The sequence below is a fragment of the Sander lucioperca genome, chromosome 19, assembly GCF_008315115.2.
Source record: "Sander lucioperca isolate FBNREF2018 chromosome 19, SLUC_FBN_1.2, whole genome shotgun sequence".
In the NCBI taxonomy this organism is placed as follows: domain Eukaryota; kingdom Metazoa; phylum Chordata; class Actinopteri; order Perciformes; family Percidae; genus Sander; species Sander lucioperca.
Genome location: NC_050191.1, coordinates 9,689,095 through 9,716,258, shown reverse-complemented (window position 1 = coordinate 9,716,258; position 27,164 = coordinate 9,689,095). Strand labels below are relative to the sequence as shown.

At 39.4% G+C, this 27,164-nt stretch overlaps 2 protein-coding genes across 13 annotated transcripts; both read left to right on the top strand.

The window, feature by feature from the left end:
* Positions 1–165: 165 nt before the first annotated feature.
* Positions 166–8,314, top strand: LOC116066110 (acyl-coenzyme A thioesterase 1-like). 12 transcript variants are annotated; one of them, XR_004895873.1, is made up of 13 exons: positions 195–308; positions 1,353–1,807; positions 2,511–2,676; positions 2,864–3,092; positions 3,207–3,480; positions 3,568–3,745; positions 3,850–3,926; positions 4,030–4,210; positions 4,350–4,598; positions 4,776–4,947; positions 5,075–5,223; positions 5,365–5,677; positions 6,068–6,186. XR_004895873.1 is itself a non-coding variant. In XM_031321940.2 (12 exons), the coding sequence occupies exons 2-12, from the start codon at positions 1,529–1,531 to the stop codon at positions 5,619–5,621; spliced, it is 2,169 nt and encodes a 722-aa protein (XP_031177800.1). In that variant the 5' UTR covers positions 194–308; positions 1,353–1,528; the 3' UTR covers positions 5,622–5,827. The 12 variants fall into 12 exon arrangements, 11 of the variants coding, with proteins under 11 accessions (XP_035851190.1, XP_031177800.1, XP_035851192.1 ...); XM_031321940.2 differs by lacking the exon at positions 6,068–6,186 and having other exon boundaries at positions 194–308; positions 5,075–5,181; positions 5,365–5,827; XM_031321944.1 differs by lacking the exon at positions 6,068–6,186 and having other exon boundaries at positions 2,950–3,092; positions 5,365–5,827.
* Positions 8,315–8,466: 152 nt separating this feature from the next.
* On the top strand, positions 8,467–24,237 carry gpr176 (G protein-coupled receptor 176). Its single transcript, XM_031321945.2, has 3 exons — positions 8,467–10,555; positions 16,770–17,022; positions 21,121–24,237. The coding sequence occupies exons 1-3, from the start codon at positions 10,327–10,329 to the stop codon at positions 22,364–22,366; spliced, it is 1,728 nt and encodes a 575-aa protein (XP_031177805.2). The 5' UTR covers positions 8,467–10,326; the 3' UTR covers positions 22,367–24,237.
* The last annotated feature ends 2,927 nt before the right edge of the window (positions 24,238–27,164 follow it).

Below are 27,164 nucleotides of genomic sequence, written 5' to 3'. Positions count from 1 at the left end.
CGTCTCATGTTTGAAATAAGCTAACTTTAAATCTCTCGCTGGTGCCATTCTACACATTCCGTAGGGGGGTAAAACCCCTGCTTTCCTTTTCGTATTGTTTTTCCTTATATTTTATTTTAAATACATATATTTTAAATGAATATTTCGACATACGTTGAGTACAGAAAGCAGTTCTCATTTCAGAGGCAGTTGATCCCAAATCCACCCTCCCCCTTCTTTGGAAAAGTGGTTGCGCCCAGTTGCCTACTACTCCTACTTGGTGCAATGGTTGTTTCCTCTTTATACATCAATGCTTCGTAATTGTAAAGGTATGATTTTCAAGCATTTTCTGGCAGGTGGGAGATAATATTTGGATATGTATTTACAGTATGGTCCAAATTTGTCTACGTATAGCCAGTTTGTTCGAAACAAAGGCGCTAAACTAAAACAAAAACCATTATCAAGCTCAAACCTGCGAAGTTACTTTCCTGCTAACTAACGTTAGCTAACTTTGTCAACGTTAGCTAATTAAGCTAGCTAACTTATATCCACAGTAGTAATCATAGATTTATATCGTATTTTTTATATACTATGAGGAATAATAATATAAAGTTAGCTTTCATGTTTTGGTTGATAACTACTTGTCGCTGGTTCTTAATGCAGAATAGTGAGCTGTGTTATCTTGATCTTTCACCCAGTAAGGTCATTACCCAGTACCGTGCAAATGCACTCTTTTCTATCAACTAAAGACAGTCAAAGAATTTCTCAGTTAACGTTAGCTAGTTGGCTACAGACGCAACCCCATCGCGTCATGACAAATGTTGTTTATTTCAAATACTTAACAGATAGAACACCCAGGTGCTGTCATGTGACTCTTTCATGGGTTTATATGTTGGTGAAAGGTGAAAAGTGTCTTCATGCATCTTATGTTTACCCTTGTAAATAAATGAGTATTTTCACCTGCTCCAAAATGTCAGTGCCTTCTTCTATTCTATGCAGAATATATTCTTCTTCTATTCTATGCAGAATGTATTATGTTATTATGTATCTGGTTAAGTTAAGAGATGGCACTGTAAACACAATATAGAAAACTAAGTTATAGAGAAGTACAGTCACTACACCAAACAGTTGGATCAGTGTTTATTAATACTTATGCTTATTTTGCGTGAGTAAAAAATGCCAAAAGTGCCACACAGCTCTTCTTTCTCAGTAACGCAATGTCGGTACTACTCTGTGAATATTTTTAAAGAGCCCCTATTATGCTTTTTTTGGGTTTCCCATCATGAAGTGTGTTATATAGTTTTGTTGTGTATGTAATATGTATAAAGTACAAAAAAAAGGTTTCACTCCAAATGGAGCTTTCTCTCCCACAGCAAAAGCACTTCTCTTCAACTGCCTGAAACGCCTCGTCTGCATTCCTGCCTTAAATTCCCCAATCAGTGACCTAGACAATTAAGAAAGCCCGTCCAGCGGCACGCCCTCTCTCTAAGGAAGAGAACCAGGAGGCAGGCAGGTCGGCATTGAACAATTTGTTTGGATTAAATTGATCATGTCCCAGTGGAGGCGTTGTGTGCTTGGGTGCACAAGCATAACGCAATTGTTTGGACTTCCAAAAGAAGAAGAAAAGAAGAATCAATGGCTTAAATTTATTTATGGAACTCGTCCTGATCAGTACAACCTCAATATTTTTTTGTGTTTTCGGCATTTTACCAAGGATAACTTTGTGAACTGGGCACAGTTCAACTCAGGGTTTTCCAAGCGTTTGTTACTGAAAGACGGGTCAGTTCCCACTTTGTTTGACCAACCTGGAGCTTCCGTATCACAACTTGTAAGTATGCTTTGTTATTTGTGGATTTGTTTTGTTTAAAAACAAAGAACGTAGCTACTGTACTGTGTAAGTGTTGATGGTTGTGACTAAGCTGGTTTGTTACACAGTGCTCACTCAGCTGTAGTCCTCGGCTAAGTTGCTAACGTTAGCTTGTGCGTTTGCGTTCAAATGGGGTTGCTTATCATTTGTTGGACCAGTTTTATCTAACATTCTACAACGTAAGTAATGGGGATTGTTTTTGCTCGCAAGATCAAGCTATGATGTTACGTCTAGCATGCTAGCCTGTAAACTCTGTATTGATATAACATTGTCGTTGCTAGTAATACGCTGTAACTTTATCCATTGGATAACTTTCCAATGCGGATACATAATTCCGTAGAATTTTCCGCAGATTTAAAAAATAAATACAAATAAAATTCAGAATGTAAACATCTCCACCACAAGCAGAAAAACAGTCCGCTAAATTCCTCAGATTTTCATTCTGGATCACCGCTGAAAACTGTTTGGGCCTGCTGATCACCCGGGGGTGGGGTACTTATACTGAAAATAGTAGCGGCATATGCGGTTGATGATGTAGATGTGTTTACATGCATAACATATGTGTTCTGCTGGTTTTTTCGATACTGTTCAGCTTTCTAGATGTTGACTGGCTCCTCTATTGCAAATGTTTCCATTACTTTATTTGACTCTGTCTACATCACAGCAGGACACTGGTACCACACAAACTAGATTTCAAGAAGTAGGATGCCAGACTGACCATCCACAAACCATCTCAGTGGGCACACAGTCTGTGGCTTCTAAAAAGATGTTTTCGGTCGGCACACAGCTATCCAGGGGCACACTGAGGGAGCATCACATGAGAAGCAAAGGTATATAAAGCGGAGGCATCAAATGTGGTTTTGCATTTGAGATCCATTGTTGAGTTATGTGGACTATAGGAATTAAAATGCACTTTAATAAAAACTATGAAATATATTTAACCCTCACGTTATTATATATGTATACTATAATTATTATAGCAGTAAAATATGTTTACATCTTTGCTTATATTTATAGGCACCCAGGCAATGGTGTCTTGTGTCAGTGTTGGGACTAAAACCACATCCCGTTGTGACTCCCCACCGTCATCTACACCAATTAAGGGCCAGTTAGTCAGACCAAGGAAGAGACCTCGTCTTGAGTTGGAGGAGGAAGAGGAAGCAGACTCTTCAGCGGAGCCTGCGGAGCTGCTAGACTCGACATATAACCCGGGCGACTTTGTTCTTACGGAGGAATCTGACATGTCGTAAGTTTCATATTTTAGCTATATTTTAGAATGAGTTGAAAGCAAAGGAAAACATTTCTGAAAACTAAAGCAAGTATGTGGTAAAAATGCATTTTTTTTTATTCATTTTTTTAGGTTTGTGCCAAGGACCACATATGCTGATGATAAATATGTCGTCTTTGAAAGCTGCCTCAGAGAGCTGTTTGACAACTGTCCAATGTGCAATACTAGGTGTGATGTCCGGCGGCTACGAATTGGTACTTATGTGGCATTCAACCAGTTTTGCCCAAAATGCAACTACTCGAGGCAGTGGCAGAGCCAGCCCATGGTTCGAAGTACTCCTGTTGGCAACCTTCTGTTGTCAGCAGCCACATATTTCACAGGTGCATCCTTCATACAACTGGAAAAGGTAATGTTATTTCTTTTTTTCAGCATATGAAAATTGCAAACAATGGACCTTTTCTATCCTGACATTTAAAAAAAAATCTATTCTTAGATATTCAAGGCCATGCAGCTCCAGATTTTTCCGTACGACACCTTCAGGATGCATGCTAGGAATTTCTTGGAGCCAGCTATTATCCACAAATGGACAACGGACCAGCAGATTCTTTTGCAGCAGCTAAAGCAGAAGGGAACACTCAGACTTTGTGGAGACATGCGAGCAGACTCACCAGGTAGGCCAAAACTCTGACAGTGTCTGATATTTTTACAGTCATTAAACTTGTAGCATTTAATTTGTGTTAAACCCTTGTCCCCTTCTCTGTCATGTTTTCTTTAGGCCATTCAGCTAATTTTGGCAGTTACACCATGATGCACCTGGAGAGCAACACTATTTTGGACCTTCAGCTTGTTCAGGTGAGTTAAATAATTTGTTTTTTTAAGGCTTGCAAAACATGTTTAAACATGCTTCAGTGTGTTTATGTCTCACAGCTTTGCAATTGTGTCCACCCACCACCAGAGCAATGAAGTACGTGGTAGTTACCAAATGGAGAAGGAGGGATTGAAAAGATGCCTAGATCTTCTTGAATCAAATGGTTTGATAGTGGACTACATCGTTACCGACCGCCATCTACAAATTCAGAAGTTTCTTAGGGAAAGGAACATCACACAGTTCTATGACGTGTGGCACTTTGTAAAAGGTACATTTTTATCCCTGTATACTGTATTTCACAACATACTTTGTGGCTGCTAGACATACTCTATGCTTTTTGTCTCTGTAACAAGTCATCTTCAAACTATGTCTGGATTATACATTTATTGCATATCTACTTCTATCAGGTTTGTCCAAGAAACTGGACAAAGTGGCACAAAACAAGGAGTGTCTGGTGCTGAGAAAGTGGCTGCGTAGCATAAAAAATCATCTTTACTGGAGTGCCAACTCGTCAAAAACAGGGCCTGAAAAGGTGGCCAAGTGGACATCCTTGGTCAACCACATCCAAAATGTTCACAAACATGAAAACCCCATCTTTCCCAAGTGTGAACATCCGGACCGAGTGTCGAGGGATCCGGCAAAGTGGTTCCAGCCAGGTATGAACCCTAAATGGGCCTTCAAAATATATTTTTAAAAAAGCTACAGAAAATTCTTTTCATAATATCAACAGACATAAAACCTAATATCTCTTCAAATTTCTGTTGTAATGTAAATGCATTAGTGTATTGCCTGTTTTAATAATTTTCGAAATTGTTTTTGTAATGTTAATCAAGGGTCAATGGCACTCCACAAAGTGGAAAAAATACTTTGCAATAAGAGAGTTCTCAAAGATGTGGAAAAGCTGAGTCACCACTTCCAAACCTCATCGCTGGAGGCATTCCACCGCTTGATCCTGCGTTTTATACCCAAGAATGTGGTCTACCCTTTCCTGGGAAGGTTGTGTAGGTAATACATTTTTACAATGAAACCGTAATAGCTTTATAAAAAAGTAACTGAGTAGTGGCTAATATTAAGTGTAAAGAAAAATTGAACTCCAATAGGTCATTATATTCATCAATTTGTGTGATTGTAGGCTGTACCTAGCAGCCATGCATTACAACGAAAATGCAGACTACAGCCAAGCAACAACATCTCTAGGGCAAGCTGTCTACAAGGATGTGTTCCCCCAATCAGAAAAGGGTGAATGCTCAGAAAGGCCTGTGAAAACGGTCCCCACATACAGTTAGTAAAATACTTTATTTTTTACAACAAACATAACAGGAAAGCGCAATGGAATACTTATGGTCATACTTGAGATATGTACAAGGGAGGTGGATTCATGAAAGAACTATAAAATGTTATTTTGAATACAATATTTTTCAGATTATGTGGATGACCTGATGAGGCTCGTCTTCGAGGAGGTGTTTGAGGACCCAGTGCCATTTGCTGAGGAGATGCATAAAATCTCCATCCCCAAGGACCTGGTATCCCAATATGAGAGACCCTCAAAGGAGGAAGTGGCTGTCCAACATGTCTCCCTATTCAGTCAAGTGGCAGGCGGATGCCGGTGTATTGACCAGTGGGATCAGGAAACTCCTGGCTTATCCGGAGTACAACACAGGACTGGATCACAATCCTGACTCGGTCCTAAATAGCCCCAGCACCAGCTAACAAAGCTGCGATAGGCGAGATGACGGTAATCCATGATAGAGGATTGGACACTATTAGTGTTGAAGATACAATTTAGCTGCTGTGTATATAGATTGTATTTTCATCTATCATTTAGAAAGTTCTCTTTACTTCTTTTTTTACATTTTGATATAAATAAAGTTTCTTGGTGAAAATATTTCTCTTTTCTTCATTAGTTATTTCGGTCCTGTGGTCTAATGACACCTTGGTGTTTAATTTTACACTGTTGTATGTCATATATAATGAAAACTCAATTTTCTGCCGTTAATATAACGCTGAAAAGGAGTGTAATAGGGGCTCTTTAATGAATATTATGACATTTGATGGAGCTGAGTCACACAGAGGTGATTTTTTTGTGTGTGCAAGACATTCATTTAATTCTTGATTGCCTTAACAGATGCAGTGACAACAAACAGAGTAAAGCGGAAGGACATTTAAGCCATCACAGTGAGTCCCTGTTTCTCTCCCATCTTGAAGAGCTGAAATGGCGTACTCACAGATCCGCCTGAAAATTCTCCCCAGTGTTCGGTGTCTCTTCGATAAAATGGTGCAGGTAAAAGTAGAGGGACTCGCTCCTCACAAACAAGTTCAACTGAGGTCCAAACTAGTTGATGACAGAGGGGTGATTTTCAAGGCTTCTGCTCTGTACAAAGCGGATGAAACCGGCCAGGTGGATGTCTACCGTGCACCCTCTCTTGGAGGAAGTTACACCGGAGTGGAGCCCATGGGTTTGTTTTGGGCCCTGGCACCGGAGACTCCACACAGTAAACTCCTAAAGAAGAATGTGCTCAGCCCAACACTGGTGGAGATAGAAGCACTGAGTGGAGAGACTGGTGAGGTGTTGGCCTCTGAAACCAACGAGAGACAATACATGACAGAGGGGATGAAGAGAATACCTGTGCAAGAGGGAAGAATACGAGGAGTCCTCTTCGTACCACCAGGTTAGTTGTGTTCTCTTGATGATACCTGAGACATCGGAGAGATGTCAGTGTTCTACTTAACTTTCCCTCTCCCTCTTTGTTTTCTTGTTCCCTTCAGGAAAGGGACCATTCCCAGGAGTTGTGGATTTGTACACATTTGGTGGACGTCTTACTGAGCCCAGAGCCAGCCTCTTGGCAAATAAAGGTTTTGTTGTTCTGGCACTGGCCTATACAGACTACCAGGATTTACCAAAAAGACCTAAAAAGTTGGATTTGGAGTACTTCGAAGAGGCTGTATCTTATCTAAGGAGACAGCCAGAGGTTAGTATTAAAGATCAAAACAGTATAGATAATCACATGTATAATAATCTCCATTTTATCTGATGTTTGATTTTTGTTCTTATTGTGAAAAATGTGTCCAATGAATTAATTACACACAGTGAGAATGTATTAGATATATAGGCCAATATTTACTGTGTCAATGTTGCCCTCTACTGGCTTCTGATGGCACAAATCTATGGCTGTGACAGACTTTTTCAAAGTCCTTTGCAAATTATGCATAATTAAGATAATTCTAGGAAACTGATCTGAACTATTTATATAACTGATTCTCTAGTCCCAGCTTCCCATAATTTGTTCATCTAATGTAATAATAAGATGAAAATATTTAGGTTTTGTTCTGTTTGTTAGGCAAAGCAAGACGTTTGACAATATTATCTCTGGCTTTAGGGATTTTTGAGATTTTCAGTATTTTTAGCCTTTTTTTTTAGGAAAACAAGGTAATGGAAATGATTGTTAGTTGCAACTCTTGTTTGTTTAAGCTCTGGTTTCGGATAGATTTGAGGCATGGTTGTTATTTATTGATCTTATAAAATCGATTATGATGATTAACACAATACCTCTCTGTGCAGGTTAAAGGTCCAGGGATTGGCATCATAGCAATCTCTCACAGTGGCGGTTTGGCTTTGTCGATGTCATCTTTCCTCTCTGGGATCTCAGCGACCGTCTGTATTAATGGCTGCAATGCAAATACTGTGATTCCTTTACACTACAAAGACATTGTTATACCTCCACTTCCCCCTGTCATGAAGAATATTAAAATCACAGAGTCTGGGCTTGTAGATATACGAGATGCCTTACCTGACCCCTCCTTGGAAAAGAACAGGGCATCATTGATTCCGATTGAACGTGCCAGCTGCCAGTTCCTGTTTGCTGTTTCTGAAGATGACCACAACTGGAACAGTGTTTTTTTTGCCAAGCAGGCTGCTGCAACGCTAAGAAATCATGGCAAAGAGTCTTTTAAGGTTGTAACATACCCTAAAGCTGGACACTTTTTGGAAGTCCCTCACATGCCTTATTGTTCGTCTGGGTTTCATGGAGCAGTAGGGAGTGATGTGGTGTTTGGTGGGGAGCCAAAAGCCCATTCTGAGGCTCAGCTGGACCTGTGGGAAAAAGTCCAGGAGTTCTTCAAGAGCCACTTGGACAACTAGTACTTGTTAGCAAGCAATGCTGCATCAAGCGTCCCAGAATGGCCGTCATTAGCAATGCTTAATCGTGCCTTTAGATTCTAATGAATGGAATTTTCCAAAGGGTATTAAATGATATGAGTGTTATGTTGAAGCTTTGGACTTTTTTGTGAATTTAATAATACTGTGATATCACTGCTGTTGGAGGTTTAGAAACCTTAACATAAAATAAACAATTTAAATGATTGTAAGCAATAAGTAAACATGTTCTATATGAATTAAAGTCTTACGCTAAGCCAATCAACACTTTCATCATCTTGTTTCGATCTGTAATAATGCCTCCTCTTACACTAATCAGTGTCATTATTATACACTTAGCAGTGATGTTCATTAGTCTCCTAGAATAAACTAAATACACTACATTTGTGAAAATGTTTGCATCTAGTGGCAGCTCAGCCTTCCTACATTAAGTTTTGATCTATCTTACATGTAATTTGAGATATGTTTTTGTCACATACAATACAATGTGGAACATATCATGATGAAACATTGTGAAACAAAAGCATATATTAGAAATGACACTGATCCCACTGTTGCGGTTTTATTCTAATGTTAAAGTTCAAACCCTTGTTATTTTATATGAAGGGCTGTTGTCTGTTTCAAAGGGAAGTGGATTTACTTTGATGTATGTTTTTTTCTCTTTGGGATTTTATTAACAATGTAGCCTGCATCATAGAAGAGAGTCTGATTCTGAAGTTGGAGACAAAGACACTGACCGCCGTCTCAGTACATCCACCTTTATGAACACAGTCTTTACAGAAGCTGGTACAGACATGCATGACTCCTAACACACGATGGAGGAAAAGACTTAATTTGTAGAAGTAATGCCAGACATATGTGTACTGTGCTGATTCCACAAATAAGGAATTGGAATAAAGGGAATGTATTTAGCACTACAATAAGTATTAGCAAAAAAATGAGTTAAGAGTTTTGATCCTCTGCGTAATATTTTCAAAGATGGAATTTACTAATTCTAGTCCTGCTCAAGAGAGGTTTATTTTCTACTGGGATGTATGAATAGTCATTTTCATGCATTGATCTTTAGCTGTTTCTCCACAATGGGTCCATATGAGCATCTCCTTGCGGGTCCACTGCCTTGCCTTATAAAGGAGACTACAAATTGATTTACTGTTATTTATTAAAACACAAAGTAAATCATGAAATACTGTGTTGTCTTACTGAGGTACGTCCTCACAAGTGTTGGTATTCAGCAAACCAAAGAGGAATCTAACAAGCGCCTGTGAAATAACAGTGAGCAAGACAACGGTACAGTTGTTGAGGTTAAACCCAATGTAATGTCTGGTTACCTTTTGGGGTTGACAAACCGATTGATAGTGTGCCTCATTATTATAAAATGTAAACCTATGTAGCCTACATTGTTTAACTGGGTCTCTGGATAAATTATATTTACTTAAAGGCTAACAGATTTTTGTCTGTTTGGATGATAGGAAGTTTACCCATCTTTATATACCAACAGCATTACTGATTAGTGTGTAATTCGGCCACACTCTCCTTAGCTTGCCATTCATACGATTCAGTGGAGTTTCTTGATGCTAAAAGAAGAGGAGGGGCTCTTTCTCTCCAGTCTTGCACCTCACACTGTGAGATATTCAGTTCCAAGGCTCCCTACACCAGTCACTCTACTAATTAACAGCCTCTGACAGTGCGATTGCCAGCGGAAGCCGGAGTATCAGCCTGACTGCCACACTATTTTTTTTTATTGTACGGTGAGAGGTGATTATATTGTGTTCTCGGTGCTGCAAGCATTTTTTTTTACCGGAACGGACACTTCGCAAGCCGGTGTGGTTTTAGGTGCACTGGGTGTCAGAGAGAGTAGCATCCATCCAACCTCACTGCGCACGGATTTCATTGACTGATTTCTGCCATGCATCCGCATTGGGGGATTATGGGTCATACAGCCTATAGGCTTGTTATTTCCTTGTGCTTTGATGTATGATCATTACACCATGTTCTTTTCTGATTCATCAGACATATAAAAAACATCTTACTCCTGGCAGCTGCACGCATTACCTGTGTCGGTCTCCCATCTTCACTGACATCTCAGCATGCATGCAAGCTGTGTTTTGTAGTTTTTTTTTCTCCTTTTTGCAAGGCATCACCATCATCCCCACGGAAATGCCTCTCCAATGCTGGCTGCTGACATCCCGCCAGCCGTCTTAAAACCCGTCAGGATCGCCGGGTGAACCGACATGGATAGTGGGAGCCAGGCTGCGACGGTCGGGGACGGTGCAGCCAATTTCACAGCAGCCCACCTCTGGCTGGATCTTCTTAATGCTTCGAGCACGGCGACGCGGTGGGACAGCAGCCCACCTGCCGAGGGGACCGGGCTGGATCAGCAGCAGCGCCTCATCCGAGAGCAAGCCTACCGGGACTTCACCACCACCATCCAGGTTTTCATCCTCATAGGTTCGCTACTCGGTAAGTCGCCACATACAAATATATTGTCCATACTTGACAGAAAGGCCCCCAAACCACTTAAGATTCCTGCAGACATAGATAGATATAGATATATAATTACTCAATTAAAGCATTCAATAGCTTCATTTTTTTCTATGAGCCTCAACAGTTTAACTCCTAAATCTGGGTCAAGGGAACCTTATGGGAACACCCTTTATGTAAGAAAAATAAATAATAAAATAAATGAGGAAAGTTGCAACAACAAGCAAGACTTAGTAAAAGTAGCCCAATCATCAATGCCTAAATAACCTGAATATGAAGCAGCAGTATTCTGTAAATGTGAAAGATGGTCACTGTCATAATAAAGCTAGAATTGGATTCTAGGCTATTCATTCAGTCATCTTTTTCTTCTTAATTGCCTAATGCATGTAGGTTTTACATCTAAAACACATAGTGTACATAAATGACTACATAACATGACCAAAACATGGAAAAGCAACCAATTTAAAATATATATATATATATATATATATATATATATATATATAAAACAGTCTGTATTTTTCCATCAAATTTGCTGGCTTTTCCCTTTCAAACCATTGGTCGGTGCATACTTCAAGTAGGCTATGTCATATTCTACCCATAGTTTTTAGCCAACATGCCCAATCTCCAGACTCCTTACAGGACATCCCTCCAAATGTTCATGCTCTCATGCTCATTTTCCCCTGACTTTTCCCTCGACAGGTGGTAACACTCCCTTTGACAGTGCTTACATGGTTCAGGCTGTATCCTCCACATTTTTATTATAATGAACTCCACTACCTTCTGTTGTTTTGAAATTAAAGGGAAGTCAAGACACACACCACTTCTTTGGTAATAAAAAAAAAAAAATCCTGTCAGCAGCCTAGTTCTTATAGCTATCCATATGGATGCACTGTGGAGTACAATAGCCTACTATATGACTGGTGAATGCTATTCAGTACTATGAATGATGTTGTCTGACGTGTCTGTTTTGCATGTTAGTTTGCTGCTAACTTGAGTATTGGATGTTAAGCATTACATTATTACAGTATGTATACAAGAAGCAAACATTTACTTAAGACTTAAGCGAAACGTATAATGTATATTTGATGCCTTTTTTTCATTCAAGTGAAGTTTTAGGTTGGCAACCCAAAGAGACACATGGTAAACTTGACAGGTGTTAGCTACCTATTTCACCATGAAATTGGCAAATATTAGTAGTAATAACTTACCATATACATTTTGAGCTTCTTACAAGCTGAATCTGTACCGACTCTGACAAATATTTCTGCTTGTGCCAGTAGAATCACAGGCTGCTGATGAAGATGGAAGTGAGGAAGGAGCCGTGTGAATTGATGGACCGCACAAGCACATCAGTCTCACACAGTTTGACATCCCCTCCATCTTATTGGCAGCCAAAAAACATAATCCTACTGCCTAAAATGAGCGCAGCATATTAATGTGGTATTTTTCACAAATTATGAGTATGGCCTCAATGATAGGCTGCATAGATAGTTCACCATGATGAAATATGGTGAAACTAACTCCAAAACCAGCAAAAAATGGCCAAATGACTATTGCTCTGAATCAGTACAACCCCCTGTTTTGCAGTGGCAGGGTCAAGAGAGCATGACATGAATGGCTGCACAAAGTTGCCTTTTTGCAGCATAGCTCAAAATGCCTGTTTTTCCTCTGTATGTTGTGTATATGGCTTGGAAAACATACAATACATATATTTGACTTCTACTATCAAACAACCTCATTTATATGAACCTATAATGTACAATAAGTTAAAAAAGTTCAAAGAGCCAGCTGTCTTAAAGGCAGAGATTCCCACAGTACTTGAACACACCACCAGAGAACAACAAGTAAAATGGGATGTAAATAAAGCATGTAATACACACAGACATGACCCTTAATTCAAGAGTGACACGGTAATGTTGAAATCAGTGTTTTGTAGCAAATTTTAAAGCCACTTTGTGTAAAATAAAAAAGTGTCTGGCTTTGGCGCCCCCAGTGGTAGAATCAAGAAAGACACTAAAGCGGACAGCAATTCAGACTGATTAGGTCTACAAATATATGTAAAATATAAACAGAAAAAATGTTAATAAATAATAATAATAAAAAATTATAATAATAGTTGTTGCCCTTTACTAGTGAAATAATTGTCTCAGGAGAGTAAACTGGAAAAGGTGGGCTTGACATTTCCAATGACACCATGTGTGACCATTGATTATGGAAAGCAAAATATAGTATTGTCGAAATGCATCAAATACCTAAATCTATTTTAGGAACAATCACCATTCGAACACACATTGTAAGGCTAATTGGAGAGTCGTTTTATTCTACATATACAGCAAAAAGAAAATGAAAGAAAAATCAAAGCAATTTAATCAGCAGGCAACTCTCGACCTGACTATGATTACATAAATAAGCCAGAGAGTAAAACAATGAATAATAAAACTGATGCTATTCCAGAGGGCTGTTTTTGAGGTTTAGATTTTCAAAAAAGTGTGTTCTCAACTCTCCAGCCACTTTGTGCGCTATCAAACAGGTTTTTATACTATGATAAAAGCCAGGATACATCACCAGACAGCACTTATCATAAGGGATGCACACAATATGTCAGTTCCATCATGTAGGCACTTTTGTTGTCCTGATGTGGGGGTGATTTCATTTCTTCCCATCTCCAAAAAGAAATCTGTATGAGGGATTAAAAAATGCCAGCAGTTTTCTTGCAAGTAATGTATGATACGTGCACACAAATCAGTTCATGTTTTCGTTTGCACAGGCATAAAAAATGAAGTTACAGGTAATAAAAAAATGCTGGATGTATATCTTTATACTTTCAGAGAGGTGTAGAGGTGAAAAGATAATGTGACCTCATGCATGGTAGTGTTGTTAGTATAAGCACTTTTTGTTGGTGTTAATAACATATTATTATTATAAGTTTTTCTCCTTATACCCCACAAGTAAATTTATTTAAATTCATCTTATTCTACACTGTCTGAGAGTATCAGAAACAGCGACTTGACATGCAGTATATTTCCCCCAAGTTCAGTCTATATAATAACTTGCATACATATTTTGTATCTTTGGAGATGAACCCCAATGACAGATGAGTAATGTTTCAAATGTGTTTGGTTTCTTCTGTTTATGTAGGGTTGCCACCTGTCCCTTAAAATATTTCAAAATAAAATAGTGCGTCCCGGTCCTGTAGAAGCCACAAGTTCGTATAAGAAATCAACGTTGTTTTGAGAGAAATATCTGTGGCGTCCTTTTATTTTTCTACATCATAGGTGGCAACCTTAATAAACAGTCATTTCATCTTCAACACATTAATGCTCATATGGGTTGTGTTGCAATTCACTGACAAACAAACAATTTTGTTGTTCAGGTATAAGAACTTGTTGCAAACTGTGTAATCTGAATAATTACAAAACAAAACAGTTACAAAACATGGTAAGGAGCCAGCAGGTGATTTGCTTAGCTTAGCATAGCATGATTATTGGAGGCAGGAGGAAACAACTAAGTTAACGCTCTTCAAAGTTTAAAATTACAAATACTGGCACCCCTAAAATGAATGGATTAACTTTGGACTAATTCACTTTCCATTGAACTTTGGAGAGAGCCAGGCTAGCTGTTTACCCTGGCCTCCAGTCTTTATGCTAAGCTAGGCTAACGGTCTCCTCTGTACCTAAGGCACAGACATTAGAGTCATAGTGATCTTTTCATCTAACTTTTAGAAAATAAAGCAAAACACGTGTATTTCCCAAAATGTTGAATTATTTTACAGTTACAGTTATCCTTTTTTTCTCAATAAAGCACAGAAGTTTGACTGTAAATCTGATTAATGTGCCACAGTGTGCACGGCAATACTACTAAATAATAATAATAGTGATTATTAATAAATCATGTCTGTGAGAAATTACAGTATGTGGATCGGGATTTCTATTTTCTCTGTTGGTTACAATGTTTAAATAAGTCACTCATTGAAACTAAAGTTATTATAACACCACAGGGATGCAACTAAGAAGGTGTTAAGTGCGTTTATGATGTTTCACACTTTCATTTGTATCAGCTAATGCTGCTATGTTTAGACACCTGGATTAGTTGCTTCACTGATAACAGCAGCTTATTAACACCAATCCAGAGATGACACAACTTACTTTCATGTGCGTAAAGTAGACAGTGTATAAAGTAGACAAACAAAGCATTTTTTGAAGTATTTTGAGTTTTTCATGTGTAGTTGGACAGCTATTTGATAAGTGGAACAAACAATAATTTTTAGTGTGTGCTTTTTCTCCCCATTGGCTGCTGTGAGTATGGTTGCCAAGGTGTTCCACAAGTGCCACGTGAGTATTTCAGGCACAAAAGGACAACATGATTTTACAGACAATGCAAGCTCTGATTATAAAAGAGTAGAGGTCCCAATGTTGTCTACCTGACGGCACTTACAAGGACATACTTTATGAGTTACAGTTATGTGATGATGCACTTTGTAACCCTTGGTTTAAAAACTGCTATACAAATACATGTTTATTTTTTTATAGATATTCTCAAAAAGCACTTAAATTCTTATTTATGTAATTTATGTAGTTTGTCTACACTTAAGTGGCATAATGTACACCTTAATGCTTAAATAGGATATAAGGAAATTACTTGTCAATTAGTATTTGAAAAAAATGAGCACGCTCCCTCTTTAGTCCTCATTTAAGTGGGAAATTGTTTTAATTACAGCTAAAATATTCTCCGGGAGACCCCAGGGTGGATGCAAAACATGTTTGACACAGAAGGCCGCTGTTTACATGACGTTTCCTATCAACAGTCAACATTGTTTTCATTTAACCATGACCGGTCTTTGTAACATAGTCATTTGTACCTGTTTTGTTGTGTTTGTTTTGGATTGGCAAACAATGTTGACAATATGAGTTGTTTTGTAAAATATCAATTTGCAATATACGTTTGCTGTAAACATCCTCTTTTATGTAATGATGCATTTTAAACAATGAGTATTTGTGCTAATTTTATTATCCCATGTGAGTCAGCTTCACAGAATGCAGAGGCTGAGCATTAATTACAGCTACATTAGGGTTTCCCTGAAATACTACTCCTGTGTGCTGCTCTGAAATCCTGCCCAGTTAGAAACTAGCAGTAAAGCACACCATGTTCTCCTAAAAACAGCTTCTTCCAGCTCCATCTAAAACCTCTCAGGCCAAATTTCCACAGACTACTCCACCATAATTGATTTTTATATCTAACCTTGCTTTCATAGCTTTTATTTGTATCTTTGTAAACTGTAGTAACCTGATCTTTTTCTTGCAATTGATGGTGAGTGTTTTTTTTCTGACTGTGTCTTGAACATTTACAGACATCAGAAACAAATAACCTGAGGAAGAAATGGCAGTTTTCCTCACCAGAGAACATCTTGCTGTGTCTCTGACAATCAGAGCACAGCTAACACTGCAGGTCTAATTACATTTGGAGAGGCTCGTATCACACGCAGCCCTGTGTGACCTGACATCCGTCAGTGCTTCACAGGGAGTATAAAGTTCACCTTTTTAAACCTAATTAACAATCATTACTCTCTCATCGCTCCAAATTATGGAGGGATCTTAACAGAAAAGCCAGTTTCCTCGCTTGAACCTGATCGTGTACTGATTTCTTCACCCTGCAAAGAGCTCTTCCATTTCTGTCTGCATTAGTGTACGTATAGTTAAGGATAACAATTATGTTGATTACTTAGGCTTATACTAATTCAGCACAAAATCAAATATTTCTTACAGTTGTTCTTGTTGTTACAAATCAGTCTTCACAAAACCACAATTTAAGACATAATAATCCTTATTGGTATTTTTAAAACATTAATGTAGATGGATAGATGGGATTTGGTGAAGCAGATTGGAAGGCTTTTCCATGAAGAGATAACTGAAAGACCTCTGTGCCATCAAGTCTTTGCATCTTGGAGGAGGACAAACAGCAGTCTGAACTGCTCTGCCAAGAAAATCTCTTGGGTTACGTGCCATCCTACCAGGTTATTAAAACTGTCCAATGAAAAGGATACTTTTGAGTTTATGTGGCTTGTTAAAAGGCATGTGACTAAGTAAAAAAAACTGAGCGAGACAAATGCAAAGATGCAACAAATGACATTTTTCTAAAAAGGAAATCTAAATCTTGATGTTATTCTAAGTCTCTGCTTCCCTCCTCCCCACAGGAAATGCCACTGTGTTGTGGTGCACCTGCTGCACGAATGTCTTTAAGTCTGCGACCAACCGATTCATCAAGAACCTGGCGTGCTCGGGTATCTGCGCCGGCCTGGTGTGCGTTCCCTTCGACATGGCGCTTGGAGCCAGCCCTCGCTGCTGCTGGTGGCTTCACACTCTGCTGCTCTGCAAGGCCATCAAGTTCCTCCATAAGCTATTCTGCTCGGTCACTGTGCTCAGTTTCAGTGCCATCGCACTCGACAGGTCAGTTCAGAAAATATAAAATACTAATTTACACACATAGTTAAAGTAGACAGAGATAATACAGTCATAGATAATTGTAGTTAACATTTAAAATTAAAATCCACATCTTACAACACAAGTAAAAAGAGCAATCTGTCCCTGAGTAGGACGAGAGTCATGTTTTTTTTTTTTTCAACCAGTACCTGCAGGGTACCTCCCACTCGCTTTTGAGAGAAGTGGATGGTTCAAATAGATTCTCTGATCAGTTTATCAATACAGTGCTTGGCTGAGTCAGTTGGAACTATTCTCTTCCTGATGTGGAAGTACAAACATCCACATTGCACAAGTGGAGCAACTCTGGAAGCTTGTTTTGTTGTAGGAGAGAAAGTCTTTTTCAATCTCCATCTACACCCTGTGGCGTGGACGAGACGGGTTGGGGGCGGTGATCGATGGAGCATGTGTACGCCACGCTGAGCAGCTGTGTCCCAGTCCTTCCTGCAGCGCTAAAAGCTGCAGCCAAAAGCAGCCTGAGATGGCTGCTGCTGCCCACGTATACAGTATGGTCTTACACTAATGCTGATCATGCCCTTACTGATCTGGAAGCTAAACTTTTTTTATGGCTTTCTCAGTCAAATTAAACTTTTCTTAAACAGTATTTTAGTATCACTACCAATAATTGAATTAGTAATTCTACTGGCAGTGTTGCTACTTATATTACCCCCACTACCAGAGCTGTATGTTTAGATAAAAATACTCTAATCTCTCTTAAATCTCTTTGTCTTAAATCTCTGAGTCTTGTGGCTGGGTTGGCTCAGTGGGTAGAGCAGGCGCACATAAACAAAGAGGTTTATGCCTTGATGCAGTGGTCCAAGGTTTGAGTCTGACCTGTGGCGATTTCCTGCATGTCTTTCTCACCTAGTTGTCCTACAAATTATTAATTTTGTTCAATTAAATGTTCTGTTATTGTTTTATCTCCATAGAAAATTCTCTAAACATGTAAAGCCTTTTCAACACTGCCAGTTATCTAACCCTAATTTAATTCATTTGTTTCTTGCCTAAAATTTGTCATCAAAAAACGAATTTGTCTTAAAAAAAAACACAATAGGCTATGTGAAATCAAAGAAAGTAACTTATGTAGATTGGCTTACTGGATGTACAATGCGGGTATAAAGCCATGAGCAGCGTCTCTCGAGCGCCGGATGTCAGGCTTTGTCCTCCTCCTGTCACCGCACCGCCCAAGACAATTGTGAACAGTTTAAAGAAATACAAATAACCCATAGCGTTTTTCACTTATACCAGAATGTTAAGTTAACTTGTGTAGCCAGACCATACTCCAGTGCTGACACGGCGCTGTGGAGATCTGGCAACGTGAGACTACTTCCTATATGATTCTAACCACCAAATTCAAAGACATATTGGCTAGCTGGCTAACTAACTACTGTAGCTACATGCTAACCGCTAGCTCACTAGCTAGCTACGACAGCATATTGTGACTGACTAGTGCTAGTAGCACTAGTCAGTCACAATATGCTGTCGTAGCTTCGGCTTATTTGTCATTAAAGAGTTATTTAAGGGAAAGAAAATCTCTCCAAGCTTGCTAACTGTCCGTTATCAAGCTAGTTGAGTCTGTAATGGGACAATACGTCCACACCATCGACTCCTGTCTCATAACTTTTGTGGAGCAGTCGGTACTGACAGAGGAGGTTAAATAATATATTTACATAGCATAATATATATGGACGTAGGATATTTTCATTTTCAGTAGTTAGAAATAAACTTGCTTTAAACCAGAAAATAAAATACTTTATCTGGCACTCATTCTTTAACAGATATGTCAGCTGTGGCAGCAGTGATACAGACTACACAAACTTAGCGCTATCCATTTGCCTAAAAAAATAAATAATGTTACCATAAATTACATCCCTGCTGTTTGCAAGTTGAAAGCACAGAAGCTCCCTCATTCTGGATATGTAATTCATAACACCACCATTTATTTAAATCCTGTAGTTTCCTCAAACTGTATGAGACTTGTATTATGTATTATGTACAAACGTACGTGCAAAACATTAATATTGGATGACTGCAGTATATATACAGGCTACTACACTATTAAGCCTCATTTTCCATAATTTAAAAATCATGCAGGACTTTATCACCACACTGACTACCGTATAACAAATTTAAGTGTTTCATTTATTTTTTTTATGGCGATTGCAGTCAGATTGTGTATTGTTGCAGCCTTGCCTCAGCCTTGGTTTCACTGCTGCGGAGCTCATTTTGCCTCCATAGCAACTAATACAGTCAGAATGCTATCAAACCGATGAATTATTTATTCTCAAGGATGGCAATCGAGGATGTGTATACAGTCGGGCTGAGACTGCAGCAGTTAATGGCTTCTGTACACACACACTCATACACTAGCATGTAATGATGAAGAGACAAATAAGCAAGTCTTTCACACAATTTGTTTTGCCTATTATTAAGGGACATCAACAGGATGAGAGACAATCTATATCCTATTATCTGTAAGGCAGATATGAGGAGATCTAGTTATGTGTCTGTGGGTGTGCATTAAACACACTCGCATGATTTCAACTTCTGCATAAGGTAATTACACCACAGACAGAACATCCTTTCATCCCATTCCAATAAAATTATGTTAAATATGCACACTTTTGCCTCTATTTAATAACCAGCTTACAGGATTTTATGTTGCACTCATTTTTCGGGTTATAGCATTATTTCAGAAATGCAATTCTGTCAACAAAGACAATATTATTAAAGATACCTTTGTTTGGATTGATAAATTATGTTATTATTAGCACATATAAATTAGCTACTTTTCAATAAAAATGCCTCTATTTTTTGTTTTCTCAACTCATATTTGTTCATTTTTCCCCTAGAGTTATCTGTTTAAAGTATTTTGCAGAAGCATTTATTAAAAATGTTCACTCAAATATATCAATTTTAGCAATCTATTTTGCAGCAATTTGGTGTCTACAGATTAGACTAAAAAAACAACTGTGCCTTTTTCCTTTTTGTCAGTATTTCCGCTTATATAACAGGTGCACGAATCTACTCTCTTTTTCAGCATAACCACTTGAAGCTCTACTGCGGTGAGAAGGTCATAGTTTCAGTTTTACTTAACTTGTACATGATAAACTGCACACCCACTAAAAATAGTGGACATGTGTTTTCAGAGCAGGATACTTCAGCTTCTGTTATGGATGTGGGCATTTAGGTGCATTCACTTTTAATTTCATTTCATTTCATTCACAATTTTTAATTGAAAAATGTGCAGCTAAATGGAATTGGGCCATCTAATTTTATTATACACCTGGGCTTTTTCTACTGTGTGAAAATATATGTCACGGAAAAAGGTCCATATGCAAGTCTTTGGGCCCTATTTTAACGATCGGCGAGTGCACGGCATGAAGCGCATGGTGCAGGTTCGTTTAGGGTGTGTCCAAATCCACTTTTGCTAGTTTGACGGCAGAAAAAAGGGTCCATGCACCAGGCGCATGGTTCAAAAGCGTTGTACTTAGTGTCTTCATTAATTCATAGGTGTGTTTTGGGCGTAACATGCAATAAACCAATCAGAGTGTCATCTCCCATTCCCTTTAAAAGCCAGACGCGTTTGTACCTTGGCGCATTGCTATTATGATGGCGGATTTTCCCCATAATATTTTTATTTGTAATCTTTTGCATGTTTGTGTGCTGCTGTGCATCCCTGTGTGTGTGTAACAAGCATAGTGTGCGCGCTGTGCATAAGCCTAGGCGCATTTTACTAATGTGCTGTTAAAATAACAATGAAATGCTGCGCTATTGACTTTAGACCAGGTTTTTGTTGGTCAATGGCGCGATCACTTCCCGCTGCCTCAAGATAGCAATACACCAAGAATTCACCTGAACACACCTCCCTGTAAGACCAGCACGCCCATGGGCACAAAGATGGGCGCAGGTGCATTTGCTATTTAAACGACACGGGCGCTGGATGGGAAATTGAGAATTGCGTCGGTCTTAAACTAGCAAAGTCACTTACGTCGGGCTTTGCGCTGCGCTGCGCCGGGTGCAAGATAGGGCCCAAAATGTTGAAATAATTTGTGTTTCTGTGTCTAGATATTACTCTGTGCTGTACCCGTTAGAGAGGAAGATCTCAGATGCAAGATCCCGAGATCTGGTCATCTATATCTGGGTCCACGCAACGGTGGTGAGCCTTCCTGTGTTCGCTGTGACCAATGTGACGGATGTGTATGTCACCTCGTCCTGCTCCGATGACCACGCCCGCTCCCTGGGCCACACGGTGTATGTGTTGATCTACAACGTCACCACAGTGATCCTCCCGCTTGCTCTGGTCTTCCTCTTCATGCTGCTGATCCGCAGAGCGCTCAGTACCAGCCAGAAGAAGAAGGTGATAATCGCGGCTCTGCGGACTCCCCAGAACAGTATCTCCATCCCGTATGTGTCCCAGAGAGAAGCTGAGCTACACGCCACTCTGCTGGCTGTGGTGCTGGCTTTCTCAGCCTGCAGCGCCCCCTATGGGGCCTTGGTGGTTTATCGCACCGTTTTGTCAGACGCTAAAGAGCTACCCATCTCACTGTATCTGACAGCCCTCTGGCTACCCAAGGTGTCCCTGCTCACCAACCCACTCTTGTTTCTGACTGTTAACCGCTCAGTGCGTCATAGCTGGCTGGACTTGCTGGCCAGGATTCACAGACGTTACAGCCGCCGTAACATGGTCAGCACCGGGGGTCTGGCGTCTTTGGGAGCAGAGGGTGTGATCGGAGAGCCTGTGGGACTGGAGACAGCCGGTCGATCTGGGAGCCAGCTCCTGGAGATGTTTAACATTGGCCAGCAGCAGATCTTCAGGCCCTCTGAAGAAGAAGGTGAAGAAGAGGATGCAGAGAATGCAGAGAATGAGATCCCTTCTCAAGGATCAGCAGGCTGCTCTGGGTCTAAAGAGGACCACAAGGGTGGCTCAAGACTTGGGAGCTTCAGAGAGGAAGTGATCACCAAAAAAGACCTTCTGCAGGGGACAGGGGGAGGGCTGATCATCACCAAGGACGGCCCTTCTTCAATCATAGCACCCCGGGCCTCTCCGGTCCACACATGTGCTTACGCCTCTTCATCTCAGGTGGCACCAGCTACACCTACTGAAGCTGAGGACTCCACACAGTTTGGTTTTGGACCCTTTGAGCTGCCACCTCAGTGGTTACCAGAGACCAGGAACAGCAAAAAGAGGCTGCTGCCTCCGCTGGGTAACACACCCGAGGAGCTGATCCAGACCAAACTGCCCAGGCCGCGGCCTGAGCGGAGAATCAGTAGAAACAACAAGGTCAGCACCATCCCAACTGTGGACCCATGAACTATTCCTGCTGGCCTCTGATCTGCAACACTGGACACAACTCATTACAGGGTAGGCCTCTTGGGTCGACCATGCCTTGGCAGGATATTGATGAGTCAAGCTGCTCGGTGAGATGCTTGGTTTGGTTAATTTAAACCTTTTTTCAAATTTTCTCAGACGGAGTAGTAGAATTGTAGAAGTGCCTGAGGCACCGCAGTTTTCATATAAAATATTTACAATGCTGTGAGAAATGTTTCCAACTTTACCAAGACTTGGACTGATCCAATTCCTTTATTAGGGACTTCTACAATGGCTGCATGATAATTGAGAAGGCAGATGCCTTTTTGAATCTCCTTGTTTTGATTATAGCTGGCATCATTAGTTAAATGAACACACTGTACAAATCCAATTATCCTGAGAGATGCACTGATACTGAATATTATATTTCCATAGCAAATAATCAAGTGAGGATATTGAACCTACTAACAAAACATTTTGTAAAATGGTTATGCTGTGATTGCACTCTGTTAATGAACACATCTCTGTGTCAGTCCTTTCACTTAACTCTTTGTGGGACTGTTTTTTGTAGTCATGTTTTACGTCAAGTTTTGGCATTAACTCGCCCTTTGCTGGCCTTTTTTTGTCATGGCTTACTTTTGGAATATTCACATTTCTTCTAATGTGGTAGATGTTGTTATGTGTACTTTAATGTAAGTGGATTTGATAAAGATAAAAAAAATTTACTGTATGCAAATACTTATTATAAACATGTGAACATTTCAGAGTTTAACTGTGTGTTTAGACTTGTTTTCTAGAACACAAAGTGCATCAAATAGACAGAAAAAAAAATTAAAGAGAATAACCAATATGTTTTGATAAGAATAAGAAAGAAAGAAAATCTAGGTCAGGCATCTTTTAGTCCCCTTCGATCAATTTCTCTCAGGTTTCCTGACAATCAATTGCTCAATGAAATGTAAAATCAAGCAAATAACAACTGCAAGTGCAAATTTTCATATCAGAAGCTCTGTAAAATGGTTTTCAACTTTCAACTTCTCTGACTCTGATACTGTCAACTCTGTCCCCTTTGTGATTCATAATTCAATAGTAGCAGCTTCACCCTAAAGCTTTGGGTGAGGTAAACAGAGTCGGGCTGCACTTCAAATATTTGTCAAGCCGTAACTTCCTTCGGGGGCTACCTACAATCCCCTGCTATGTCCACAAAGAACCTGAATCTATGCTGCGTTCTACCCATGCTGTTATCAGGCAAAATTGTGCAGTCACGCCTGATTGGAGACAGTATCCATTGCTACTGCTAAAAAGCGAGAAAGAGATGAGTAATATGTGATTATGATATTATACATCTGCTTTGGTAATGACTGTATTAAGACGCTTATTGCAGAATACAGTAGCTTCTGCTAGACATTCAAGGAATTAATTTAAAGAATTCAAAGAAGATCATTGATTTCTTTGGTGTGAGTGTTTAAGAATACTCTGGCCTCGGGTCATATTTTCTACCTGATTTGAATCGAGGCTTATTCAAACAATCAATATTTTACTCCTAAAACCATTAAGACCTTGACAACAGAGATACAGTGCAGTAATATAATACAGATTGGATTCACATAAACTAAGTGAGTTTAAAACTCATTGGGCATTGAATGGCACAAAAGACTTTTGTAACATTTCAAGTGTTAAAGGGCCTTAAACTCAGCTTTTTACTACGTATGGGATCCTACAGGGACACGAAATCTTCTGCCACAGTTTTGGTCATTACACATTCAAATTCATGTTTTTGTCGTTTTTCCCACTGGTTTGTAGTGGGTGGGTCTCATTGGGGATGAGATGATGTCATGTATTTCTGTGCACTAATCAGAATTTTTGTAACATTTGAATCGATGGTTGTTGTTTCGTTATGTTGCCACCACTGTCAATCAACTCTGATCATGCCACACCCACACAGTCCTGATGAATCAAATTAGATCATTTTTTTATGTGTTAAACTCTTGAAAAATAATAATTGATATTTCCCTCTTTGTTTGTTATATAGTCATGAGTATTACATATTATAAAGAAATCCTTTGAAATTGAAATTAAGTTTCCATGGGCTTTTAAGGATGTCCCCCCCCCAAGTTTTCACTTCTCGCAGAGCACCGTGATGACTTTTTCTCGTTATTGGGAAAACAATCTCACCACATAATCCATTTATCAGCAGTACTGGCGCTTTTGGTCATATTACATGGTCTTCATCAGCATCTGGTTTCAGGGTCAATAATCAACATTGAATCTGAATCAAATCATCAAATCATGTGGTATGATTGAAAGCTCCAGAACAGCTACTAAACTGACCTTGTGATGGTATTGTTTTCTCAAAGTAATTATTTTTTAAAACATACTTTCATGCAAATGTCTTTTTTTACTGTTGACTAATGAAATCAGTGATGATTTACGGTATGTACTCCATTTGTATGTTCCATTGTACTTATTTGCCATATTTACAGTGATCACATACAGTACATAATGCACCATAAGTACAAAAGACTCTGGGTCCTTACACAACCACTTACATGTACATGGGTAGTAAAACTCCAGTAGTTGTAGTTTTTTCTCCAGTGACTTTTCAGAGAAAGCAATGATTTTCGGTGTGTTTTCACAGATTCTGTAACTGATGGGGTTTTGAACGTCTAGATGTATTGATAAGAGATCAGAGGCTTACTGCCTACGCAAAAAGCTCTAACGGATTCTGTCAGCAGCACAACCACTGGGTTTGGACATCCAGCAGTGTGTTAACAATACAACTCAGGTTCAGTTCAAGTTGTCAGAGTTGCTCTAAAACAATCTTTTATTAGCTTGAAACGGTCTCGTGTTAGCAGAAAGGACAGAAGAAATCATGGTTGCAACATTTATAATTCTAAGAAATCTAGCAGTTGCAATCCAGATTGTAAAAGTAGAGTTTAATCTTCTTTGCAGTCTGTGTAAGAAGGAGCACATGAGGAGCTTTTCAGCAACGGAAGCAGGAGAACAAAGTTTTGGTTTGTTGTCAGCTTTGGTTTATTGTAATCTAAGCAGGAATTGTCGTCAGTGGTATTATTCATGTTCTCAATGGTATTGTCATCGTTGTTGTTTTCCCCCTCCCAGTCTTCATGTTCATGGAAAGTCCACTATGGAAAATGGTATTGTATTACCGGTGCAGTCTTAAGGCTGTTTTATGCTTCTGTGAAGGCTCCACGCAGAGCTTTCGCCGTAGCCTACGTAAGTGCCCTGGTGTTTATACTTGTGCGCTGGTGTGTGCGTCGAGATGGCATGTGTGTGTATGTGTGTGTGTGTGTGGGGGGAGTGTGTGGTAGATGGAGAAGTGAGAGAGTGAAGGTGATTAGCTTCGGAGCTAGTACTGACTGAGTCATAGTGAGAGAAACAAAGTGTCTCCCGTTCTTTCTGACCACGGTGGGAAATCAGTAGCAGGAAAAGTTAACCCTCTCCTTGATTTCATGTTGTTTAGGAGAAGGAGAACCAGGAAATGAGTCGGGGGAAATGCCCACACACACTGCCACAGCCGAGCGACGTGTAGTTAAATTTTTCGAGAGGTGCACGTCAGGCTATAGCGTAGGGTCCGGCGTAGACGCAGAGGGGTCTGCGGGGGTATGCTGTCGATTCAACGCAGAAGCATAAAACGGCCTTTAAGCCAGTGGGCACAATCAATTGAGTGTTGTTATCAAGGAATAGAAGACACACACACAATAAGAGATGGAGATTAAAAAGGACATGAACAAATTGTCCCGTGATCAGAAATAACAACAGGATCTAACGCACAAAAAGACTTTAAAGGGCCTGCCTGTATAATACAGGATTTCTATTTTTTTTACTGTAAATGCATTTCATGAAAGCATTCTTTTAACTGTGCTGCTATATTTAAAAAAAAAAAAGTTACTGCATAAATATTCCTTTTTCCAGACCATTTCAGACTAACTTGTGAAATATGTATAACAGTGGATTTGTTCCTAATTGTTTTTCATACGCAAAAGCATTATGCAAATTCATCCAGTCCACATCTGAAATGAAATGACTTCACTCGGCATGTGGATGTTTCTCATTTGAAGTAGAGCAGATTTTATTAACTTTGTAATGGGCCTTCTCCTCATGTTTAGTCAGTTTGGAGTAACAAATTTAATTTAACTTTAAAACTGAATTTCATTATTTTTACCCAGAACTTTTTTTTTTTTCCAAGATAATTTTTTGGGCATTTCCGCCTTTAATCAGCTTAGCTATGAAAGGGGAGAGAGAGGGGGAAGACATGCAGGAAATTGTCGCAGTTCGGATTAGAACCCTGGGCTTCTGTGTCGAGGAATAAACCTCTGAATATGTGCGCACGCTCTACCAACTGAGCTTCCCGGGCGCCCTCTTACTCAGAACCTTTTCGTAGATATTCTCATATGTTTTTTGTGTAAAAATCTTAATTTGTAAAGTAACTAACAACTGCTGTCAAATAATTGTAGTAAAGTAAAAAGTACAATATTTCTGAATTCATCTCTGAATTGCAGTGGAGTAGAAGTAGAATGTGGCATGAGATTAAAATACCCAAGTAAAGTCAGTAAAAGTATCTCAAATGTTTACTTAAGTACAGTGCTTACAAAGTTCTCAATGCTTTGGTTTACATGTAGGGACCTTCATTATGCTACCGTGGAAGTATGATGCTATTTTGAGCCTTGTTAGTGGTGTAGAAATAGTGATTTCTTTTTACTTTACCAGTGCTAAAACTGGTCACATTTGATTAGGTCAACTCAGTACCCATGTGTTATTAACCCCTAGGTTCATTTTGCGCCGG